This window comes from Tympanuchus pallidicinctus, unplaced genomic scaffold (assembly GCF_026119805.1).
Source record: "Tympanuchus pallidicinctus isolate F22 unplaced genomic scaffold, pur_lepc_1.0 scaffold4, whole genome shotgun sequence".
Taxonomy (NCBI): Eukaryota; Metazoa; Chordata; class Aves; order Galliformes; family Phasianidae; genus Tympanuchus; species Tympanuchus pallidicinctus.
The window spans coordinates 33,336,625-33,359,405 of NW_026294758.1; the positions used below are offsets into that span (position 1 = coordinate 33,336,625).

A 22,781-nucleotide genomic window follows, 5' to 3' on the forward strand; every position below is an offset into this window, starting at 1 on the left:
CATCCTGAAGCACTTCTGGGGAACTGCTTGGCTCTTCCTCCTGCTTTTCCATGTTTACTGGCTCTAGCATTAGCTCATTAGCTCTAAAAGGCCTCTTGCTCACCAAATCAGCCATAGCAGGCATGGTGCTAGGAAGGACTCCACTGATGTTTTGGATGCTGCTCCTAGAGCAAAGCATGTGACTGTTTCTACACTGCACAATTTATTTAGACCCTTAAGGTTTTAATTCAATTTGTTCTCAGAGCCATAACTGGATACTTTCATTAATTTCATTAATTGGACTCTAATAACAAGAGAGCTGGGAGCCCTTACAGTTTTTGGTTGTTTTTTTTTTCCCCCCTTTCCACAGATCAGTCTGGACTACAGTATCTCACCAGCCCATTGCCCAACTTTTAAGATAGACAGCATCCAACAGCAAGCCATTTCAAACATCGATAGTAACTCCTCAGCTGTATTCCACCCTCAGCCCCTTCAAGAATCCTTGGGCTGCATACATCTATTTTTAAGACAACATACTGGCAACAGGGAAAGGTTATAGAAAGAAAAGCAATACTGCCTGTGTTTACCAAGACATTTTCCAGTGTTTTGTGTTTTTGCTTTTTTTTTTCCCTGTGGGTTGACATTTTGTAGTGAGTGCTTTGTTGTGAGTTGTTTCTTTCTTTCTATCTGTAATATATGTACCCATAATAGGAAGAGCTCCCATGCAGCCACTTTCAGGGAGAACTCCTCCATCAGCTCATTCACAGTTCCTTTGCAGGGCTATTCTGGTGTATGAGAGCTGTGCAGAAGGGCTTGCTTTGGCAGGGCATCCATCTTCAGCTCCTGCACTACCTCTGGCCCTGTTCAGATGCTGAACTATGGCATTTGGTGAAAGGTCACCAGCTCTAATTTCAGGCAGCACCATCCAAGCAACTAACATTTATGAGCAGTTAGAAGAGGTGTCACCTTTACGGTGCAGGGATACCCTATATACCAATGGCAGTGGGAATCAGCTTCAGGAACTCTTGTGTAATCACTGTATTAGGAGATAGATCTGCAGACCCATCAAATTAAGTTGCTTTATTTTTAGTATCCTTTCTGTCCTATTACAATCCACTTTATTGACACACACTTTAAAAACAATCTTACTTGTTTCTCTTCCACCTATTAAATAATAATATTTCATATAGATTAACAGTAGGGCTTTTTATCATTTAGAGGATTCTTACATATTTATATAACCACATTTCTTACTGAAGAAATGTTGTTCAAGCTGTACCTTAAGGTGTTCTAAACTTACTAAGAACTACCCACAGCTGTAGAAAGCATTTGGGAAGTTTTCAGTTAAAAAAAAAAAAAAAAAAAGAACTAACAAGGGAAACAATGACCTTTGAACACTCTTTGAACTGCTAACTCCAAAACAAACTTTAGAAGTGGTTCTGAACTTTGTCTTTTTGACCAGTGTGCAAGATCACTTGGAATCAATACAAAGAAGGTCTACACGTGATGTTTTTGACAAATGTTAGAAGCCATAGTACACAGACGCCCACACCGTTGACAAATTTTATTTGCTAAGTTGATGAGGACCACAGTGCAACACAGGAAAGAGATTTTGCATTAAGAGCATTTTAGTACTCCTCATGCTGAGAACCATTATGATGATGAAATAACTTGCAGAATGTAGTGGTTGTATTTTAAACCAGCAGATTTGTTTACACATCCAATGTGAATCTTTCCCTTCTTTTATTCATAGCTTCACCGTGATCTATCCCACAGCTCTGTAAATATAACTTTTTTGTTTTTGCTCAAAGTCTCTTGAAAGAAAGAAAGGCTCCTGTCCTGGCAAAAGGTGTTCTAGAATACGTGAACGGCCTAACAGACTTTTAACTAGATCACAGAAAATAGAAAATGTTCCAGATAATTTTCATTTCCCACCTTTTTGTTTTTGAGGATGGAATCTGCCTGCTACTCTATCTGAGAGGTCCTGCTCACCAGTCCTCCTTACCCTGAGAGTTGCCCAGTGACAGAGCAAGAGGCAATGGGCACAAACAGGAACAAGTTTAAGCTGAGCATGAAGAAAAACTTATTTACTGTTCAGTGACACAGCAACACAGCACTGGCACAAATTGCCCAGAGAGGCTGAGGAACCTTCTTTGGAGAGATTCCAACCTGCCAGGATGTGATCCCGGGACTGGATCTGCTGACCTCCAAAGTAGAAAATCTTTGCATTCAGATGTATCACAGATGGGGAAAGAGAGACATTTAGGAAAATAGTGAGAAATACTGAAGTTAAAAAAAGAATGCAAAGGGATGTCAGAACTCTTGGCCTTCAGCTGTAGCTTCTACAAACAAAAATAAGGCTAAATACAAGTTCTGTTGATAAATTAAATTTCTTCTTTTCTAGTATGATTCTAGCCCAGTAGTTTGGTTTCAACCACTGATAAAAATTAACCTCATTGCAACTTTGTGTTTTACCTTCAGATTTTCTAATTTTGTTGTAGGCTTTCTAGACCTTCATCTTAAAAATAAGAGACTGCTACCAATAAGTCAAAATGAAGACTGCAATACATGATTTTTCTGATTACCTCCTCTATGTGAGAGAACAGAACTGCAATTGGGAGCTGTAATTCCAATGCTCCAGATGACAGCATGTGCCTAACGCACTGTACTTCTACCTGTCTTCATACTAGTGCCATGTGTTCCAGGTTTGTTGCTTTTAAGAAAATGATGGCAGAATTATGCAAAGTGAGACATATCTACATTTGCATAAAATCACAGAACCATGTAATTATGACAGAGACAAGATAAAATCAGGTAAGTATCATTTGTTGATTAATGAAGGGATAATTACTTAGGAAGCATCAAGCCATAACTCACTCAGAGTTTTTCATCTATGTAAACTGTGTAACATTAGAAGCAGCCTAGAGAATTAAGAGAATTAAGTCATTAAAATGGTACTGCAACTACTATAAAAAGCACCTTTAATATATGCATATTTACATGCTCAGGGCTTTCATTCTGTAGTTCATCACGCAAAACTTCTTGGAGTACCCAAGGCTTAGACTTGGCTGAACCATTTTTCCATGTAATTTAGATTAACTTCCAAATGTCTGAGGTAGGTGGATAAATGGCCTTCTGGCTTCAGCTGCAGAGCAGTATTTTGCCTTGGAAAGTGCCATGCCCCACTGCCAGCTTTGTGGAGGGCCAGGAAGGGATGGCCAGATAGGAGACAGGGTGATGAGAGCGCTTCTGGTTGTCACCTCTCTGCTGCTGGGACTCTGCAAATTGTGCAGGGCTTGTCTTGCTTTGCAACTCTAAAACTATTGCTGCAAGAGGACTGTGTTCAGCCACAAGGCTTGTGAGAGCCTTTGCCAAGAGCAGCCAATGTACCACAGGCTTGCGTTGTGAGAGCTGTATGCCAGGAAGGGGGGTGTGTGGAGGACAGCAGAGCAGTGGCTGTCTGAAGAAGCATGGAGCCAGCCCAGGCATAGCTATTTTGGGACCCCATCACATGGTCACAGAAACATTTGAATAAACTAAGACTGGCAGCACAGCCAGGAGCTTCCCCTCAAAATAGACTGCTGCTGGGTATCTCAACACGGCTAGAAAGCACCCAGTCCAGCCAAGAAGATAGAAGCACTGGTATCCAGCAAAAATGTCGGACAAAGGCCCCTTTGAAACAGACATGCTGACTCTCACACGGTTTGTCATGGAGAAGGGACGACGAGTCAAGGGAGCCACCGGGGAGCTGACACAGCTGCTCAACTCCATGCTGACTGCCATAAAGGCCATTTCCTCCGCAGTCAGAAAGGCAGGCCTTGCCCACATGTGAGTCCTACTTAGGTGTATGGGGAGGAGGAGGAGGTGGAGAGGCAGCTGCTTGCACCGCGAGGCTGGGAAGAGGGCAGTGTTGTCCAAGCGATTGCGCGAAGGAGGTCAGGGCACGGGTTGCTAGGACTAGCAAGCAGGAGATCTCTCGTTTTGGAGCACTTTAACATTAAGTGCAAGATAAACACTTAGACTGGCTGCCTTTCTGCAGTATGGGTCAGGACCTTGCTGTTCTCTTCATTACACCTTGTAAATGTCGGTGCTGATGTATTTCTAAGTTTATTGTGAATGTGCAGAACACCACACTGCACTGTTTCTGCTGGCAGCCAAGCACAGTGTTAAGCAGTGCCAGCCAGGGCTTCTTCTGTGTTGAGACAACAGTGTTCGGCCTGACCGCAATGTAAGTAAAGCTCTAAAACAACAGCTCTGTGAGAAGTGCTGTCACACATGGGTATGTTCCCTTTCTTGAGTAGTACCAGGGTTATAGGTAGGGGAGTCCTAAAAAGTCCTATATGAAAAACAAATGGAATAATTTGGCATGTAGTCATTTAGGAAATCAAATAAAGATTTGCCTTATCAAAACTTGCAATGAATTGAGCTGTTCTTCATACAGCCAGATAAGAATGACCTCACTGTCAGCCTTTTATCAGTGATCTCTCAGAAGCAGCTCCGGGAGCTGGAAAGTCCTAATGAAATACTGTACTTAAAATATTCAATTATTGCTTATGTAGTGAAATATATATTTGTATACATCCCTGTGTGTGCATGTATGCATGCATGCATGCATAAAGAAGACGTGGAAGAGAGCTGTGTAAAAAAGATGATGCTTGTAATTTACCCCTTTATTTTTTCCCCCAGTGGTAACACCGCAGCATATAGCACCCTGGGCTCTTTATACTTCTGCTGAGATCTCAGTGATCTCTGCCAACCAAAAATTCAGTGTCTCAGTACTGCCACAGTCACCTCACAGGTGTGGACTATAATTTGTAGAGAGGACACAAGGTACACTGAAAGTCAGCAGCAGCCTCAGGCTCCCCTGCTATTTAAATGGTAAACTATACTTTGCCTCTATTAGGTGAATCTGAGCTGTTCTGATTTAGAGGAAGTATTGCTTCTACCTAATTCCTATCTTTCAACATACAGCTTCTCAGTGGAGAGAACCACTGTTTAATAGACTAGAAGTAGAACAGTCCCCTTGCACACAGGACACAGACAGTGCTACAGGAATCTGCCTTTAGAAGGCAAACATCCTTTGTATCAATAAGCTAACATTTTTTTCCATAAACAGAAGCTTTCAAGTAATGACAAAGAAATATTTAAAATATCCAAACAAACAGATGAACAACATATATCATTTGAATTGCAGCCAGGAAATTTTAGAAATTTCTGTTGCAAAACTTTCAACCACATTGATGATGTCTTCCATTCATCTGTGCCTTCTTCCCATAAGCAAGACCTAGGATCTTAACATTAGAGAAAAATGCAGCTAGAGTGCTCTTATTTTTTCTTGCTTCTCCAAACAGGAGAATGTGAAGTGACCTCTTTGATGTCAGTCAGATATCTCAGCATGAGTTTTTAACAAATTTGCCTTTCAAATATGAAGGACTTCACAAAACTATAAACTTGGTTTGGGAACCTGCCTGGAAACATGGTAATTGGAGATCGGATGCTTAGCATACCCTGAAAATCACATTCCTTTCCAGTTCCAAAATGGTAATACCTGCAACGCTCAATACCTCTGGAAAGCTCAAGCAGCTTTTGGCTTTTAATGAAGGAAAAAACTTGTCCCCAGCAGCTAATGCTGATGCTGACCTTACTGAACAGGATTAATAAACAGCCCTTCTCCCCCTCCTTTTTTCTTTTTCATGGTGAATAAAAATGCCATCTGGATTTCCTTTATATTTCTGAGCTACCCTGATTCAGCACATCAGGTTAAAAGTTCTTTTTGTTTCAGACATAGATATAAATTTCAGACGTATGTATGTATTACTATATTCCGCATAATCAGTATATAGATAAAATCAGGATGTAGAATGGAAGCATCATCCTAATCTAGCCAACAAATGCTTCTCTATACATTATGGGAGAATAAACCGACTAAATCCAGAGGCATGGCTTAGAATGTTCTGGAGCTCTCCTTGAAGCTTCTGGTTTTAGGGCTGAATGGAGACTGAGGGATGAAGGGCTTTCAGGAGCCTTGCACAGCTGCATAAGCAGCAGGTGGGACCAACAGTGAGTGTCCCTTCTCTGCCCTCAGAGCTGCTGCTGGCCCCTCGTGGGGCTGCAGGCAAACCTGACAGCTGCCAGCAGAGCTGGGGACTCTGCTCCTGGCTTCGAGAGCATCTAGAGGGGAGAAAAGGGACACCAGTAATGCCCCCAAAACGATGCCATCGTCTTTCCTTTGTTCAGACATACCGTTTCCAGCAGCAGTAACCACCTCCCAGTGCACCTTGATGGTTTGAATACAAACGTTAGAGCGAAGGTGAGAGGACAGATCTACCCTTACCTGTGATTCTCTAAAAATCCCCTTCAGACGTTTTCCCTTCTTCCCAGGTTCGGCATAGCAGGCACCGTGAACGTGACTGGGGACGAGGTGAAGAAGCTAGACGTCTTGTCCAACTCCCTGGTGATCAACATGCTGCAGTCCTCCTACAGCACCTGCGTGCTGGTGACGGAGGAGAACAAGGACGCCCTCATCACCCCTAAGGAGAAGCGGGTGGGTGCTGAGGGAGCCGGGCGGCGGCAGGGGGCACTGGTGCTTCTGGGAGAGAGCCGGGCCGCCCCTTCGCCGAGAGGTGGGAGCACCTGCGGCGCTGCTGCTTTGTGTCAGTACCTCGGGCGGGCGGCGCGATGTCGGTGGCTGAACGCTCTGTGGAGGGAAAAACTGTTATTAAAGCTTGGAGGAGGGGGGAAATTATTTCAGAGATGTTCACACACCCAACTCCCGTGTATATATTACCTGGGTGCCGGTGTTACAGTTTTGGATTACATTAATATTTAGGCGAGATAAAGTGGGTGGGGAAGCCGAGGCCGTCATGGCTGCATTTTGCATTACAGGGCTGGAGGAAGCACCTGACTGCTTCACAGGGATCACATAGGATCCCCCCAGGAGGGATCCTGTTCTGCTCTCCTGGTGTAACTGACGATCTTCCTCATGGCTTTTTTCTTCTGTTCTCAAAACACATGTTATCAACAAGTCCTTTGGTTCCAAACAGATCAAAGCACATCTATTTAAGCAAGATGCTGGCTTCCAGAACAGCTTGTCTCCTCTGCTTTCAGATTTTTCACATGACCTGGATACAGAGGACTGTTCTTTCTGCCAGCAGACTGTGCTGTGTGAGCAGCAGTGCACTCTCCCATATCCCTGGCAGAGGAGGCATGGTGCTGCAGGGCCAGCCGAGTCCATGGGCCAGCCCTCTCAGCTGGGCCTTATATGTCTGTACGGCTGCATGAAAACATGGATGTGAGAGTCACCAAGTGAAGGAAAATAGCAGTGCAAGACAACTGGACAGCACAACATTTAATGCTCCCTTGCCTTTTCTATTTCAGGGTAAATATGTGGTATGCTTTGACCCTCTGGATGGCTCATCCAATATAGACTGCTTGGCACCCATAGGAACAATATTCGCTATCTACAAAAAGGTAAGAGAACAAACAGAACACGTGGCAGAGTGTTCTTGGCAAAAGCAAAATGGCTTGGATGTATCAATGTGTATCAGTTTCCATCCTTGATCCTTTATGTGATCCTTTATCCTTTATCCTACATATAAAGGATCGAGGGGCTCTGCAAGGAGCAGAAGGGGTAGAACATGAGGTTCACCCATGATGAAGAAAAGGAAGCTGTCACCTAAGATGACAGGGCATGGCCAACAGCTTCCCTTCCACAGAGTTGCACAGAGCAGCAACTGCGTACCCAATTAATATATGCTAATAGCTACAGTCATACTGAGTCTTATGACTTGATGCTAATCTCCCAGCAGTTGGTGTTTTGCTTAAAGTCTGAGCTCACAGTCGTATGACTACAGGAGACCCTCAGCCATCATTATTTTGAAGAAACATTTGCAGTTCTCATGACCACAGAGAAATGCTTGCAGGCTCAGACATGACACTTCAAAAGTATAAAGATGTGCTTTTAAAATCATCTCTCATCTTTTAACTTATCATTTTCCAGACAGTCTTTGGCTTTTACATTTTGGTAGGCAAAGCCATCATTGCCATTGAGCAGACATCTGATGATAAACCAAATAGTCATGATAAAGCCTCAACAGGGTCACGGCACATGCAAAATGCTGGCATATGACTGGCCATGATATCCATGGTCAGTGCCAGCATATCCCACAGATTCTGAAACAACATGTCCTGGATGGCTTCTGACATGCCCCTTTCTGCAGGAAAGAGCTTGGAAATCCATGCCGCATGGCCTGATGGCATGCAGAAGGACCCTCAGTCTTTCCATTATTCCTCTAAAGACTGCTAAAAACACTGCAGTGCTTTCTTACATTAAGGTAGGCAGTAGCTGTTGGAAGCACTGTTTCACAAACACTAAACATTAGCTTCCTGTTTGGAAGCATGTTTAGGTTGCTCTGCAAAAATATGAAAGCAAATGCTTCATGTGATTCATGCAGCATGGCAGGTTGAAATACAGACTGGACTTCTCTGTAAGCTTTAGCTCACCTGTTGAGACACGTTAGAACTGTTGGCTGCCCAACCTTCCCTAGGCTTCTGTGCAGAACAGAAATGTTTCCTAAAGAACTTGAGTCCTTCCCAAATGCTAAGGTTTTCTATTCATTTTCTGATCTTTCCATATTTGCCATTATTCTGTTACGTATTAATCCATTTGTTATAAATACCTATATTCCTTTTTTTTTTTTTTTTTAGTTTTGTTTTTTCTTCAATGTGGGTGGATACAGTTCAGGACTTAAGAAAGAAAAAAAACTAGCTGTTTGGTATAAATTATTATATCCGAATGAAAACACTGCTGCTGTGATGAAGCATAGTTCTTTGGTAGCAGGAAAAACTTACTATGTTAGAAGATGTAACTTCTTACTATGTTAGAAGATGTAAGAAACAACACTGCATCCATGGACTTCCATTGAGTTGAAGACTGCTGTTTCTGAAGTAGATGGTAATTAATGTGCCTTTCTCTCAAATTAGACAATTTTAGAGCAACATTATTAACTTCAAGACCATTTAACTTTTTAAAATAAGTAAATAATTATAAGAGCTTTATTAGTTATTACTGTAGAAATGTTTATCCCATGGAAAGAGAATCATTTAATAAAGAAACTGTAAGTTTATCTCAATCTGTTTAAAGCACATGAAGGCTGTTTTGGAAATATGTTTTAGAATAATTCTAATTCCAGTGGATGACCCTTGGCACCTTTGATATTTAGTGCAGTTCTCAGTCAATTGCATTGTTGGTATTCCCATGTTAAAACCTTAACTCCATTTCCAAAGGGACACACTCATGACTTATTAGCTTGAGGATATTAGAACTGAAATATTAGCTTGAGGATTATCAACTCTTTTCTATAAAGATCAGACTTGGCCAATATACTTCAAATCTGAAAATGATTACCCATTTAAGCAACCCCAGGTACTACCACCTCCTGCCAGAAGAGCATTGTGTTTGTTTCTTAGAGAAATCACCAGGAAATAAATTCCGTCTTAGACTTATTTCATTTTCCACTTGGATTTTACATTCTGAATCAGGCATGTCATTGATAAAATGATGAGAAAAGTCAGAATGGTGGAGCTGACAGGTTCACACAGAATAAGTCAGGTAAGAGGTAAGACCTTGGCAGTCATTCGCTGGTGCTGAGGTGGAGTGTCAGGATGTGGTGGTAAGAAAGTACTTTTCCCCGGATTCCTTCTGTATTTTTTTTCATGCTACTGAACTAACTATACAATTCTCAATTAACTGTCAGCATACAGAATATGAAGCTCTACTTCTTTGTCAAATTTTGATTTTAATTTGTAACAATGCCCACTGCAACAGATGGCTTTTCTTCCCTTTTCCATTTCATGAGGACAATTCTTTCCTTGCTCCTCCTTGCTGCCTACCACTTCATGTTGTACCTCATGGGGAAGGTGTAAAGATTCAGAGTAAAAGTATATTCATTAAGCACATGAATGAATACAGATCTGGAAACCATGGCTTCCCAAACCTGCTCCCTGTGCTACTGAGGGCAAATCATGTGTTTTGGCAAATCTTCCATGTAAAAAAAATTCAGATTCAGATATCATCTGTGGGTACCTAGAAGCCTCTATCTTTCATCTGCTTCACGACAACAAGGAGCTAAAATGGCTGTGAAAGAGCTTGTAATAAAAGACAATGTCTATTTCAGTCATTTGGATAAAGACTTATAAAGAAATTTCATTATCTCCATCTCATACTTAAAACACAGCAGAAAGGAAAACCGTCTGTGCACCAGAAAGAAGTGACAACATTCATCAGCTATCAGAGTGAGCGTAAATCTCCAGTTTGTTTCACATAGCATGGCACTTTGGCAGGACAAAGCTCCTGCAGTGCTAACAGTGAAATACCAGCTGATCAGTAGCTTTTTTACATTCCAACAAGCTCTGCAAAATGTTTGTTTGAAATTGAACTGTTTTCCTTCTGGAAGCTATTTATACATCATGTTCTATAAAACAAAAATCTTTGACCTGTTTACATAAAATTATATTTTTTTAAATGAGGAAAGCATACAAAAAAGACTATAAGAAGTGTAGTATGTTTGCAACTGGTTGTGTAAATGTAAGTTTAATTCTGCATATAATGTTGCAAGCAATCCATCTACTATCAACATCCGGTGTCATTAAGGTTGAGATGTATGTGCGAGGGGAATATAGTTTTGAAAGAGAAGATGCTATGAAGGCTTTAATAGTTGGTTCTTAGAAAGAATTGTTTGCCAAATGGTTAGCAATTAGTCAAATAGTAAACAGTCAATATTCCCAGGTCTGATACATACAGACAGACTTTTAAACTTCATTACATGTGTATAACTTTCTGAATAAGCAGTTTTGCACAGAATAATTGTAAAAGACTTCATACCAGGTGTATTTTTACATATTGTATTTCATGAAGATCTAATTGGCAACTAGTTGATTTTTTTTTTTTTAAGAGAAGATTTGACAAAATAGTATTAAAAATAATTGTAAGCAAAATGTAGCTACAAGGTCAATAAAATAAATAACAAATTATTTCAACTTTCAATTCAGTCTTTCAATTGAAAATAAAAATATTCCGGAGATAAACCACTGTCCTCAAATGTTTTGAAAGATGTACTTCTGATGCCACATATGTCTGCTTTCCTATAGATGTAGTATCCTGTGGTGAACAGGACTCCAAGGTTACCCCAACGCTTTCAGTTTGCTGGGACCTGGTGGAGAGTTTCTTGTCAGAGCAGAAAATGTTTCTTTTTGTTGGTGTGGGAGGCTGTTTTTCTTTGGAAATAACTCTGGTAGACATTCGTGATTTTTTAAATAATCAACTTGTTATTTATCAAATATTTGATTTTCTGCACAAAACATTCTCTAGTGGTTTTTATATTTTAACAAGATCTTTTTTGCTAGGCCTGCTATTTCTATTTATCTGCTACTCAATATAATTAAGCCCATGCAAACACTGAGAAACTGTATGAATTTGAAATGATAAAGTGTTAAATCAGCATCTCAATAATAAAGGGTCTGAGCAGATTCTCATTTTAATTCCCAGTTAACCAGTGTCAAAACCTCCACAGAAACTCCATCACAAATGACAAACTCTTTAGGAAGCATCAGTATCAACCATTCTTAACCCATATTGTAGTTAGTAAGAGCAGGCTGGAGCCAGCTTTCCCATGTGCTTTCACCAATCTCTGCTAAACTGAGGAACACCTGTGGAGCTAGCTAGAATTTTTTTTGTGCCTGGTCTGCTTGGCATGTTCTTCTTCAGTAATAACTGTAGTACCAAATGGCAACATGACAGATAGAAACTGATGGCAGATTAAAAGCCTGAAGTAAAATGCCGTGTGAAAGTTCTGTGCAATTATGTATGCAAACCTATATTTGCACACACATTACTATGTAAAGATGTTTATTCTGCTGTGTATATGTATGAGCACTTATACTGTCATTTCAGTTACCTGTCTCTTCATCAACAGAGACAAAGGCATGATCTCAGCTTCACTGCCTTGCAACATCTGCCCTTTTACTCTGCCTTAATGGAAGCAATTTCTATGCAGTGTAGTGTGTGTGGTATTAGTTATCACACTCACCTCACAGTTACTCCTTAGGCTGATATCAGTCTATCTGATTAGTTATGTTTAAATTTATAGAAAATCAGTAGTAGTTGAGTTAACACGCTAGGCTGCATTGCTCAGGTATCAGTTTTGTAGCAGATATCATACTGATAGAACTACATGCATGAAATGACAAATTCACATTGCCCTACCCAAGCACGCACATTTACTTGTGTTGAACTTGCCTTGAACTAGTGAGAACAGTCTCTATTTTGATTCCTTCAAAGGGTAAGACACAAATAAGTAATCTATCCCAAGCTATTCTTTCAGTGTTGTTCTTATTGTTTCTTACAATAATTTAACCTCCAGTCCAATGGTAATGTGTCTTTAGGAGACAGATGACGAGCCCTCTGAAAAAGACGCTTTGCAGCCTGGGCGCAATATTGTTGCTGCAGGCTATGCCCTGTATGGCAGTGCTACGCTGGTCGCCCTCTCTACTGGGCAAGGAGTGGACTGCTTCATGCTGGATCCGGTACAGTCCTGGTGTTAATAACATTGCCACAGTCTTTTAGAGCTTCCCATGGTTGAGTCTGCTCGATTTTGTTGCTCATTGTGTCTGAAACCCAGGTAATCTATGCTGTTCTCTTGTCACCTTCACCCTGAAGCATCACGCTGCCATCTTACTCATGCTTAATAATTCATGAGTATGTTTGCTGCACTGCATTTGCTTGATTTCTTTGCTCTGTGAGTTAGATTTTAAGTCAAACAGCATTTGGGATCCTGTTCATTCAAATCAGACTGCTGGTTTGCACAGAGAAATACTTCAAAAAACTCACTTCAAACATTATTTTTGCCTCAACTTGAAGGATTCCTGCTGTTTTCTTGGTTTTGCTTCTTGTCTGCTATAGAACCTCAAGACATTCAGGGTTTTGTCTGGGGCAGGGAACACTTTTTGATAGAGGTTAGGTGGAGTGATGCCTGAATTCCTGAGTATTTATAATATATTTATAATTTATATAAATAATATATATATATAATATAATATATAATTTATAAATAATATTTATATATAAATTCCTACTTTGAGAGTGCAAAGTAGCTTTATGGCTAAATCCTCCAGACTGCATACCCAGCAATTTGCAAAAGCTGAACTGTAAGCACTCAAGGAGACTTGTGCTGCTCATTGCTGTTCAGCCCTACAAATGTTGCTGGAGGAGTGGAGGAGACTTCTTGTTGGAAAAACTGGCTTTAGATTTAGGCAATAATATAGAAATTGTTTTTAATAAAATGGTGCATTGCAAAAAATCTTAATCTTTATAAAGAAGCTATATAGAAACAGGAAGAACTGAACAGGTCAGATAGTGTGAAGGTGAAGGCTGTATTCCAACTGCAGAGAGCAGCCTCTGGAAGGAACTTCAAGATATTTACACAAGACAGTCAAGGGGAGTTCAAAAACCAAAGGAGAATATAATATATTCATTTGTAACCTCGTGATATGTGACACAAACATTCTTTGTGTTTTCAGGGTTGACTGGTGCTGCTAAATAAGTTAGCTATTGAAGGCAAACTGCTTTTTGCTTATGCTACCGATGAAACAAGTTTCCATTAACTTTAAACAGATTCCATGCTTTCTGTTCTGAATACTGTGAAGTTTTACACAAGACTGGTGCTGAAAGGGCCAAGCTGTGCTAGTATGTCTGCCGCTGCTACTGTGAAAACTGCCAAGGGAAGCCAACAAATCATTCTACTGCTTGCTCATAACTGATCTTCCCTGTCATTCTATAGGCACTTGGAGAATTTATTCTGGTTGATAGAGATGTTAAAATCAAGAAGAAAGGGAAGATTTACAGTCTCAATGAAGGTTATGCAAAGTACTTTGATCCTGCAATGACAGAATACTTAAAAAAGAAGAAATTCCCTGAGGTAAGAACATATTAGCACTGTACTCAATATACTGTTTGCTAGTTAGTGCTGCCTTGCATACAGTCCAGAGTAATGGGAAGGGATTTGAAGACATCTCTGAATTCAGCCTCTTGTAAACATTTGGTCCCATTTGGGGTATGTATCTGATCTGTTGGCTTCTAGTACCCTGACTTGTTTTGTAACTTACTCTTTAGTAAAGAAACTCATAGCTTGTTCACTACTGCATGGAGGGAATTATGCTGTAAATGAAAAATCGTTTAAAAAACAAGAGCAAAAGAAACCAGCTTAGAAAACATGCAAGGGAAATGTGGCCTTGCTTTCATACCTGGGACCACCCTGACCAAAGTGCAACACCTTGCACTTGGCCTTGTTGAACCTCCTTAAATCCATGTGGGCCCACTTTGGAAGCTTATCCTTTAGATGGCATCCCTCCCTCTGCCAACTGCACCACTCAGCTTGGTGTCATCAGCGAACTACCTGAGAAGGCACTCACTGAGTAGATTTGATAATTTATGTAGTTGATAAAGATACTGAATATGCGTCCCAAGATGGATATTTGGAGGACACCACTCATCACCAGCCTCCATGTGGACACTGAGCTGTTAACCACAACCAAAACTAATCCAGTGAATAGTCCAGACTCCAAATCCTTATTTCTTCAATTTAGAGATAACAATTTAGTGCAAGACCACATCAAAGATCTTGCATAAGTCCAGGTGGACAACATCAGTTATCCTTCTTTAGCCCATTGCTGCCACTTCGGTGTGCCAGCTGTCTTAGGTCACCTCTTCATTTTACATGGGTCTTACATCTCTCCCTAGAGGATCTGTTCCACAGTCTTCCTAAGCACAGCTATGAGGCTCACTGGCCCATAGTTCCTCTGGTTTTCCTTTCTCTCTTTCATAAAAATGGTAGTAATATTTCCCTTTTTGCAGCCACTGGGGGCTTCATCTGACAGCCATGACATTTTAAATATGATGGAGAGTGGCTTGGCAACCACATTTGCCAGCTCCTTCAGGACATTGGGATGTATGCTGTCCAGTCCCATAGACTTGTGCATATTCATTCTCATGAGGCAGTCTTAGACTTGCACTGCTAGTACAGTGGGAGGGATTTTTCTCCCCTGACCTTCACTGAGAGGTTCAGGGTCATGAGAGGTGTGGGAAGCCTGAATGACAGTGTAGGCTGAGGCAAAGAACTCATTGAGTTCTCTCTCTCTCCGTATCCATTGAAGTCCTGAAGTTCAGGTCCTGACTCCAAGCCACAAATCTGGCTGCCTGAGAAGGGTCATTGCATTGACGTTATGGGCCACAATGCACAAGTAATTCCACAAGTTGCTGCTACAGCCCAGCTACAGCTACATTGGTGCTGCACCCTCAGCATGTAACCCAACTGGAGTATTGCACAGATTTGATGTGGGTCTCTTTTTCTTCAGCATGCAGAAGGACAGTGGGGAGTATATGCTGGACATACAGTGCATAAAGGTCTGTGACTTGAGGAAGGACTGACTGTCTCCCACTGTGTGGGGTTTTGGAAACATCTCAACCAGGGGGACCACTCTCACTCTATGGCCCTATGGCCATTGTAAGCCCAGAGGCTAAGCAACAGTATCAGCCTTTACAAGTTTCTCATACTTTTCTCCCCTTTGACCCATTCTGTTTTCCCTCTGCGCTGTATAATGGGCACCACTGTGCTAAAAATTGTTTTTGCACAGATTTCATTCCAATCTTTTCATCTAGTAATGATTTTAGGGCCATAGCACCTAGTTGACACTGATTGTCTGATAGTAGAACTCTAAAACATTCTGTGATCATTTTCTGACCTTGTTATTCACTTCATTTTTATTTTAGCTTAGAATCATAGAATGGCTTAGGTTGGAAGAGACCACACAGTTCCTACCTCCTGTCATGGCTAGGGTTACAACCATGACATCAGGCTGCTTAGGGCCCCATCCAACCTGACCTTGAACACTTCCAGGGGTGGGGCATTTGCTGTTTCTCTGGGCAGCTTGTGTCAGTGTCTCACCACTCTCATATTAAATAATTTCTTCTTTGTAACTAATCTAAACCCAACCTCTTTTAGTTAACCCTTTCCTGTCACTGCACTCCTTTACAAAGAGTTCCTCCCCATCTTTCCTGTAGGCCAGCCATAACTACTGGAAAAATGTTAGAAAGTCTGACTGCAGCCTTATTCTCTCCAGGCTAAACAACCCCATCATTTACAGCCTTTCTTCATGGGAGAGGTTCTCCATCACTTCCTGGAGCCATGTGAGGTTGAACGAGTCTTATTGCAGATGTTGACTGACAGTCATGCTATAGAGACTCCTTGATTAAGGACTCATCTTAGCAATGCCATCAAAAACTTACCATCACGTACAGGAAATATTCTTCTGCCAGCCAGTCCAGCTGTGTGCAAGTGATGTAAAAAAAGCTAGGAAGAGCATCATGTTTTTGTCATCATAAATGTATGTAGAGGGAAGCATGCAGTCTATTGCTGCTGCAGTCTAGAAAAGACTTCATCCGCTCTCCTACTTGTCATAGTCATGCAAGAAAAACGTTGTCTTGAGCTGCTGCTGCAGAGGAATGTAGTTTTCAGATATTTGTAGAATAAAGAAGTGAGAAAATGTCTTTCATCACACTGTGAAGAGAAAAAAATCACAAGATCTGTCTGTTATGAGCCACACTTTTTCCCTAATGCAAAGGATGAAACCAAGATCAACAACAAGGTTCCTTAAATGCCACAAATGCAGGTGAAGGGAACATCAAAGTTCTCCAACTCTTTCATTAACATCAGTTATAACATTGCAAAGTTCCCACTGGGCAAACACTGCTTGGCACTATTCAGATCTTTAGTTGAGCTTCCCTAGCGTTCTTGCTGTTATTTTGTTTGAGGGAAGGCTAGGCAAAGGGCCAACAATTGTGCAACATCTATTTACTTTCTCATTTGTAGGAAAAATATATGATTGACCAAACTGGAGAAGCAAGAAGTAGCATACCTAGTAACTAAAAGGATTGTTTACTCCTGAGCAGGTAGCTGGATGCAAAGGGAAGTGAAAATTATGTTGTAGTCTGCAGTTCAAGTAATTAGTGTACCAGAATGGAGTGATTTCTCTTCTGTACTTTTCTGAGTACAGTCTCAGCTCTGTGTTTCTAGAAAAGGAATTTCAATCAGGGTAAAAAGCAAAACAAATGCTCAGTGGACTCATATTAGCCTCACTTTACATTGCCCAGTTACACATAAATTGTGTAAATGACCTACATATGAACAGGAGATCTAGCATATCCCAAAAGTGTCTGATGCTTTGTACACAGGGTGGGTCAGTTGTGCAGCTCATTCTTATTAAGTTGTATGCTTGGGGGATGAAAATTCCCTATCTGATAGTGACATAAAAGCAGTTTAAAGCATCCCCAGCTTGTGACCAGTATCCTATGACTTTTTGCTATGTTTAACAAACTTTTCTTGAAGTCCTCTTCTGAAACTTTGTACTCTTCCTTTGATGTTGTTGTTGTTTAATTTTTATTTATTTATTTATTTTTAAAGAGAAGTTTAGACTATTATAATGTATTTCCATGAAAAGTGCATTTTCCAAAACTACATTTGGTCTCTTGAAGTCACCTCTAAAGATGTTTTTGTCTGGCCTCAGACTTTCATATTGGCAAAGTCATAAGTGCAAACTACTACAAGGCAGAGAGGCTACTGTTAGAAAATGTGATTGTTTGAGTATAGGCCATGGAAATTTCAAGAATGAATACTTGAAATCACTGTTCAATTATGCCTTAAGTATTATGACCAAGACTCAGGCTTAAGTAAAAAGTAATATAAAAGCTCCAAGCTGTGTCTTACCCTGTGTATACCCTTTTTTATTGCCTACACAAGAAAGAAATGAGGAAAGTAGCTCAAGAACAGCTGAACAAGGATTAAGACCTAGGCTGGAACAATTCTCTATTCCTGTTTTACTACCAGCTGTAACAAACATCTAAGTCTCTCATGTTGACGCTCAGAACTCAAGTTCCTAGTGTTGTATTGCATTATACTCTATAAATTCATGAGAATCTGTTCCCATTTTAAAAGACAGTGAATATAAAAACTTCACAGCTGTACAGAACAGTTAGATAAAGTGACAGCAAAATAAAATATGTTTTCCTTTATCTGTATTTTACCCTTTTACTTCTGCTTTTCCTCTCACTTGAATTTTTTTCTCTCCTGGCCACCTCGTGATTTTGCTGTCTAATTTGTGATCTGGGTTCTTGGAGCTGGCATTGCTAAACAAGTTCTCACTTCATATGTTTCTCCAAAACTAGTACTGATTGTAGAAAGCACTGAGATCTCTTATTAGACAACTGGTCCAGGCAGAAAAAGCATATGGAGGTCATTTTAAACTTCTAGCATTTCAACATATATATACACTTTTTTCTAGGGGAGGCCAAAATTCCACCCCCGCTTTGTTGAAGATATGAAAAGACCATTGGACTGCCTGACACATGAGCTTTCAAAAAGCTTTTATTCTTTTTACATCTGTATTGTGTATTTCTCCTTTGCAAACATAGGGTGATGCTTTATTTTTCTTATAGTTAAGCTCATTGCTTTTATTTGTGCAAGTCACCTTGCTTCTCTTCTGAATTTTCTATCTTACTGTTTGTGGGTTTTATTTGTTTTGTTTTGTTTTTGTTTTTGTTTTTATGGACAGCAAACCTGAAACTGGTGTGAATTTTTTCCTTTATTGCACTCACTAAAATGACCTTTCCTTCAGTAATGTCAATCTCTATTCTGAGGGCAAGGAAAACTACATTCATGAATAAATTCCTATTATCTCCTAATCTAAACTCCACAGTGAATGCTGTGATCATCTTCACAACTTGAAAATAAGCTAAAAGGAAAAGGCTGAGAGCCCTCTGGGAAAGGTCTAAACTTGTGGTGAAAAGTGATATTCATCCTCACGCATTGGCTTAGCGACCTGTGACAGATCAGAAGTCAAATGGGTACGTTGTTCTGATAACATGAGGAAGCTTTCACTCTCTTTTTTTACCACTTGCATTTTCACAGGATAGCAATTGATACCAAGCTGTTGTGCACTCAAATTACAGACAACCTAGTTTTCACACTGTGAATACAGCACTTTAAAGCACTTATTTTAGAATCTCATCACTGTCTCACAGAAATCTAAACTTCAAACTGGTTTACACCTTTACAGTGTCAATAAACAACAGATTATTTAAGCTATCGCTCTGATACCTGTTTTATAACAAAACAACATTTTCCTGTGCTACTAGCTGTCTAGCCTGGTAGATATAATGCTCCATTTGTATGTTTTTCAGGATGGAAGTTCCCCATATGGTGCCAGGTACGTGGGCTCCATGGTAGCTGATGTTCACCGTACATTGATGTATGGTGGGATCTTCATGTATCCTGCAAATCAGAAGAGTCCTAAAGGAAAGGTAAATCATTTGACTTCTTCTCTGGTAAACTCGGTCAAATGAATACCTCTGGTTTTCCTGGAGATGGAAAGGAATCATTCAGATATACAAGGAGAAAGTAATTTCCCATATGAAGAGAGTATTATTATTAGACACAATGGTTGGTCAGTAATTCAATTTAATATAGAAGTTTAGACAGTTGTGAATTTAGGCAAGAAATGTTTCTTTCTGTTTTTATTTACAGACTGATCAGTGTTTTTCACTAAAAAGGCTTTACTCATTTTTCTAATGAAAAGAATTTCAGTATGATAGACGCCACTGAGATTCCTATCCACAGCTACCCAATAAAATGTTGATCAGAGGGAAACCTTTGACGTTTTTGCTGGCAACTAGAGTCCAGAGGGGATATGCTGAGCTCTCCAGGGCTTTGCTCAGTGCTAGATAGCTGGGCTTGTTTGCCTGATGTTTCCAAAGGTACTGAACTTGCAACAATTAGCCCTGAAAACTCAGGTTTCTACTTGCCCAATCTCTTATGCACGTGTCAGAGCATACTAGTGTCTATCGTGACCGAGGACTACTTGTTGCATCCTTGTGAATGTGTATTATAGAAGAACAGCAGATCCTGGAGATCCGGGAAATGAGGAGAACAGGAAAACAGCAGAATATACAACAGAAAAGATCTGCATGTCTGTCCAGGCACATTTGATTTAAATATACAATACAGCAATTACAATATTGCCTGAAGGAAAACCACTTTTCTTCAGACATGTGGTCACAATGAAGAAACAAAAAACTCAACATGTTTCCATATTGATACTACTGCTTTTTATGACTCTTTCAAAAGCTGGCCCAAGGAGAACAATGAAGGCTGTTGGACCCACATTACCTGGCAGATAGGGTTGTTGTAGCAGAAACAGCATTTCAGTGGGCTTTAAAGATCAGAATGATGGTAGTATGCATTACTTAGGTTTCTGGTATGTCACTGTTTTATTTCAAATACAGCGATAAAGGAACTATGGGTAGCAAAGTTCTATGTCCATTCTTTTTTTTCCTTTTCCTCTCTCTACAAGTGCATTCTGTAACATTTCCTTTTCTTCAAAAACCATTGTCTTTTGCACATGCAAAAAGTCTTTTAAACATAATATAAAGTAACAGTGTAGCACAGGAGAAATTCAGACAGACAATGAAAAAATCAGCTAAAACTAGAGGCAATATTTGTTAAAAAATAACTAGTTCTCCTTTATATTCTTATAAATACAGAACATTTCGGCATAAATTCTAAATAAATTTGCATTTAACTGGAACACAAGCACAAAAAGAGGTAACATTTTTAAAGTTGTGAACAAATACTGTGGCTTACCTGTCTCCATACTAAAAGTGAAAATTTGCTTATAAAATTACTCTAGTTATCTTTGAAAACAGTTACTATCTTTATGAATTCAAGCTATGGTATCTATTCACATTTCTGAAAAGCTGCAACCAAAACCTGAAATTTGAAACTGGGAGCATCAAGTTTCAAGCTCCAAAATATCCTGACCAAACGCAATGTGATTACCCCACTCTTTGAGACAACAAATAAAGCCTATACATTAGAAGAGCTTTCCGTCCCCAGGAATATTACCTTAGCTGGCTACAGTGTTTTGCTCACGCCTATGGGCTCAACAGCTACTTTCGACATCTTTGACAAAACTCAGTTTCAACAATGATGCACAGGAGTATGTCAGCTTGGAAACCATGGTGCTGATGTGTGGTTGCAGGGTCAAAATACAAACTGTGAAGGGAGATAAAGGAGGGAAGAAGAAGGGACTAATGAGAGAGAAACATTGCTATTTAGGTCAATACACACTTCATACAAAACTGGCCAGATTCACAGCTTACATTCTGGTAATGCACTGGTAATTCTGGTAATGTAATTATTCCCCCAAAGAGTTACATGTTCTCTCTTTCTTTCTAGCTCCGACTTCTCTATGAGTGCAACCCAATGGCCTTCATCATTGAGCAGGCAGGTGGGATAGCAACTACAGGAAAAGAGGCAGTGCTGGATGTGAAACCTGAGAGCATCCACCAGAGAGTTCCTCTTATTCTTGGATCTCCAGATGATGTGCATGAGTATCTTGCTTTTGTACAGAAACACCAGAAGAGCAGCTAAAGGCTTTTACTTTCTTCAGACTTCAGACTTTGCTTGCCTGTCTTTAGTGCACAGAAAAAATATTCCTTTCAAGCTGGTGGATTCTAGCATTTCAACACTCACATCTCAGTGAACATCCCACTAAAAGAGAGCAAGAGAAATAGTGAAAACGGCTGATGGGAAAAGCAAATGTTTCATTTCTCCATGCAGAGAAGTGTAAAAATCCTTTCATTATGATTTATGCAATGCAAATGTAGAAACAGAAACCTAATTAAAAACAGAAGCTACATACTTTACATAATATTAACAAAAAGAAGGGAATAGTGTCAGCACCCCCATTTGATCTGAAGCTAGACATCTGACACTAATGATGGCATTTTTTGTGACATGATTTTCATACCGACATTTACAATACTGTTACTGGATTTTCTGCCAGAAATTTTGTTGCAGAGGCTTTTTATTTTGCCTGCTCAGAGAAAACCGAAAGTTTTGTAGTGTTTGAAACAGTGTTTTCAAGCTCCAATGTTAAATGTCATGGGTAATTAATAAAGATGAAAAAGTAGTGACACCGCTAAGGAATGTCAGTTTTTATATGAATGGGAAGATGTCTGATATTATGTACAGACATGTAAACTTTAACTACACAATTAACCATTGCTGCAAATGTGACATTGGAATCATACCTATTTTCCTTTTATCCATAGTCCACTGCAACAGAAGTTGAGTTACTGCACCAAAGGCATTGGTGCATCTCCATTTTCTCTTACTTCAGAAGATTCTAATTTCAGATTTACATTTGCCCTTTTGTACACCTTACCATTCCTAGCTATCTCTACTGGTGCCCTACTGCCAGGTCTCCAATTGACACTGCCAAAGGAGATGTGGAATGAGCTCTGAGATTAGCAAGCATTCGCTGAGCAATGACAGAAAAAAAATCTTAATTAAATGAAATATGTAATTATGTTAAGCAAAAAGAGTGAAACCAGATACTTAGGACACTTCAAGCATTTGGCACACTAATTCTTTTATTACCCCTGTCTCCTGCAGCTCTTATCAGCATCTTATCTTAGATGGGCATTTCTTTTGATCATCTTGTCTTAAGCAATTCCTGCCCCATCTGCTCATTTCCTGCTCCATGCTCCCAGACATGCTCAGATAAGGTTTGATTAGGACCTCACTGTGAACATTAGGACATGGACAGAAGTTAAAAATACCCCTGGCAAAACCCCCAGTGGTTATTTTTAAACTTACAAGTATGTTCTAATACTCATAGAGAAGTCTCACATT

At 40.0% G+C, this 22,781-nt stretch overlaps 1 protein-coding gene across 2 annotated transcripts; it reads left to right on the forward strand.

Moving 5' to 3' along the window:
• The first annotated feature begins 3,527 nt into the window (after positions 1–3,527).
• On the forward strand, positions 3,528–22,163 carry LOC128089606 (fructose-1,6-bisphosphatase isozyme 2). 2 transcript variants are annotated; one of them, XM_052701216.1, is made up of 7 exons: positions 3,530–3,807; positions 6,361–6,523; positions 7,357–7,449; positions 12,421–12,561; positions 13,815–13,952; positions 19,268–19,387; positions 21,321–22,163. In XM_052701216.1, exons 1-7 carry the CDS (start codon positions 3,635–3,637, stop codon positions 21,513–21,515), a joined length of 1,023 nt encoding a protein of 340 aa, XP_052557176.1. In that variant the 5' UTR covers positions 3,530–3,634; the 3' UTR covers positions 21,516–22,163. The 2 variants fall into 2 exon arrangements, with proteins under 2 accessions (XP_052557177.1, XP_052557176.1); XM_052701217.1 differs by lacking the exon at positions 12,421–12,561 and having other exon boundaries at positions 3,528–3,807.
• The last annotated feature ends 618 nt before the right edge of the window (positions 22,164–22,781 follow it).

Excerpts from the sequence above, each read along its gene's own strand:
- LOC128089606 (XM_052701216.1), top strand. The coding sequence starts at position 3,635 with ATGTCGGACAAAGGCCCCTTTGAAACAGACATGCTGACTCTCACACGG. Across the intron at positions 6,524-7,356 it reads TCACCCCTAAGGAGAAGCGG|GGTAAATATGTGGTATGCTT; the intron begins GTGGGTGCTGAG and ends TTTCTATTTCAG. Across the intron at positions 13,953-19,267 it reads AAAAGAAGAAATTCCCTGAG|GATGGAAGTTCCCCATATGG; the intron begins GTAAGAACATAT and ends TATGTTTTTCAG.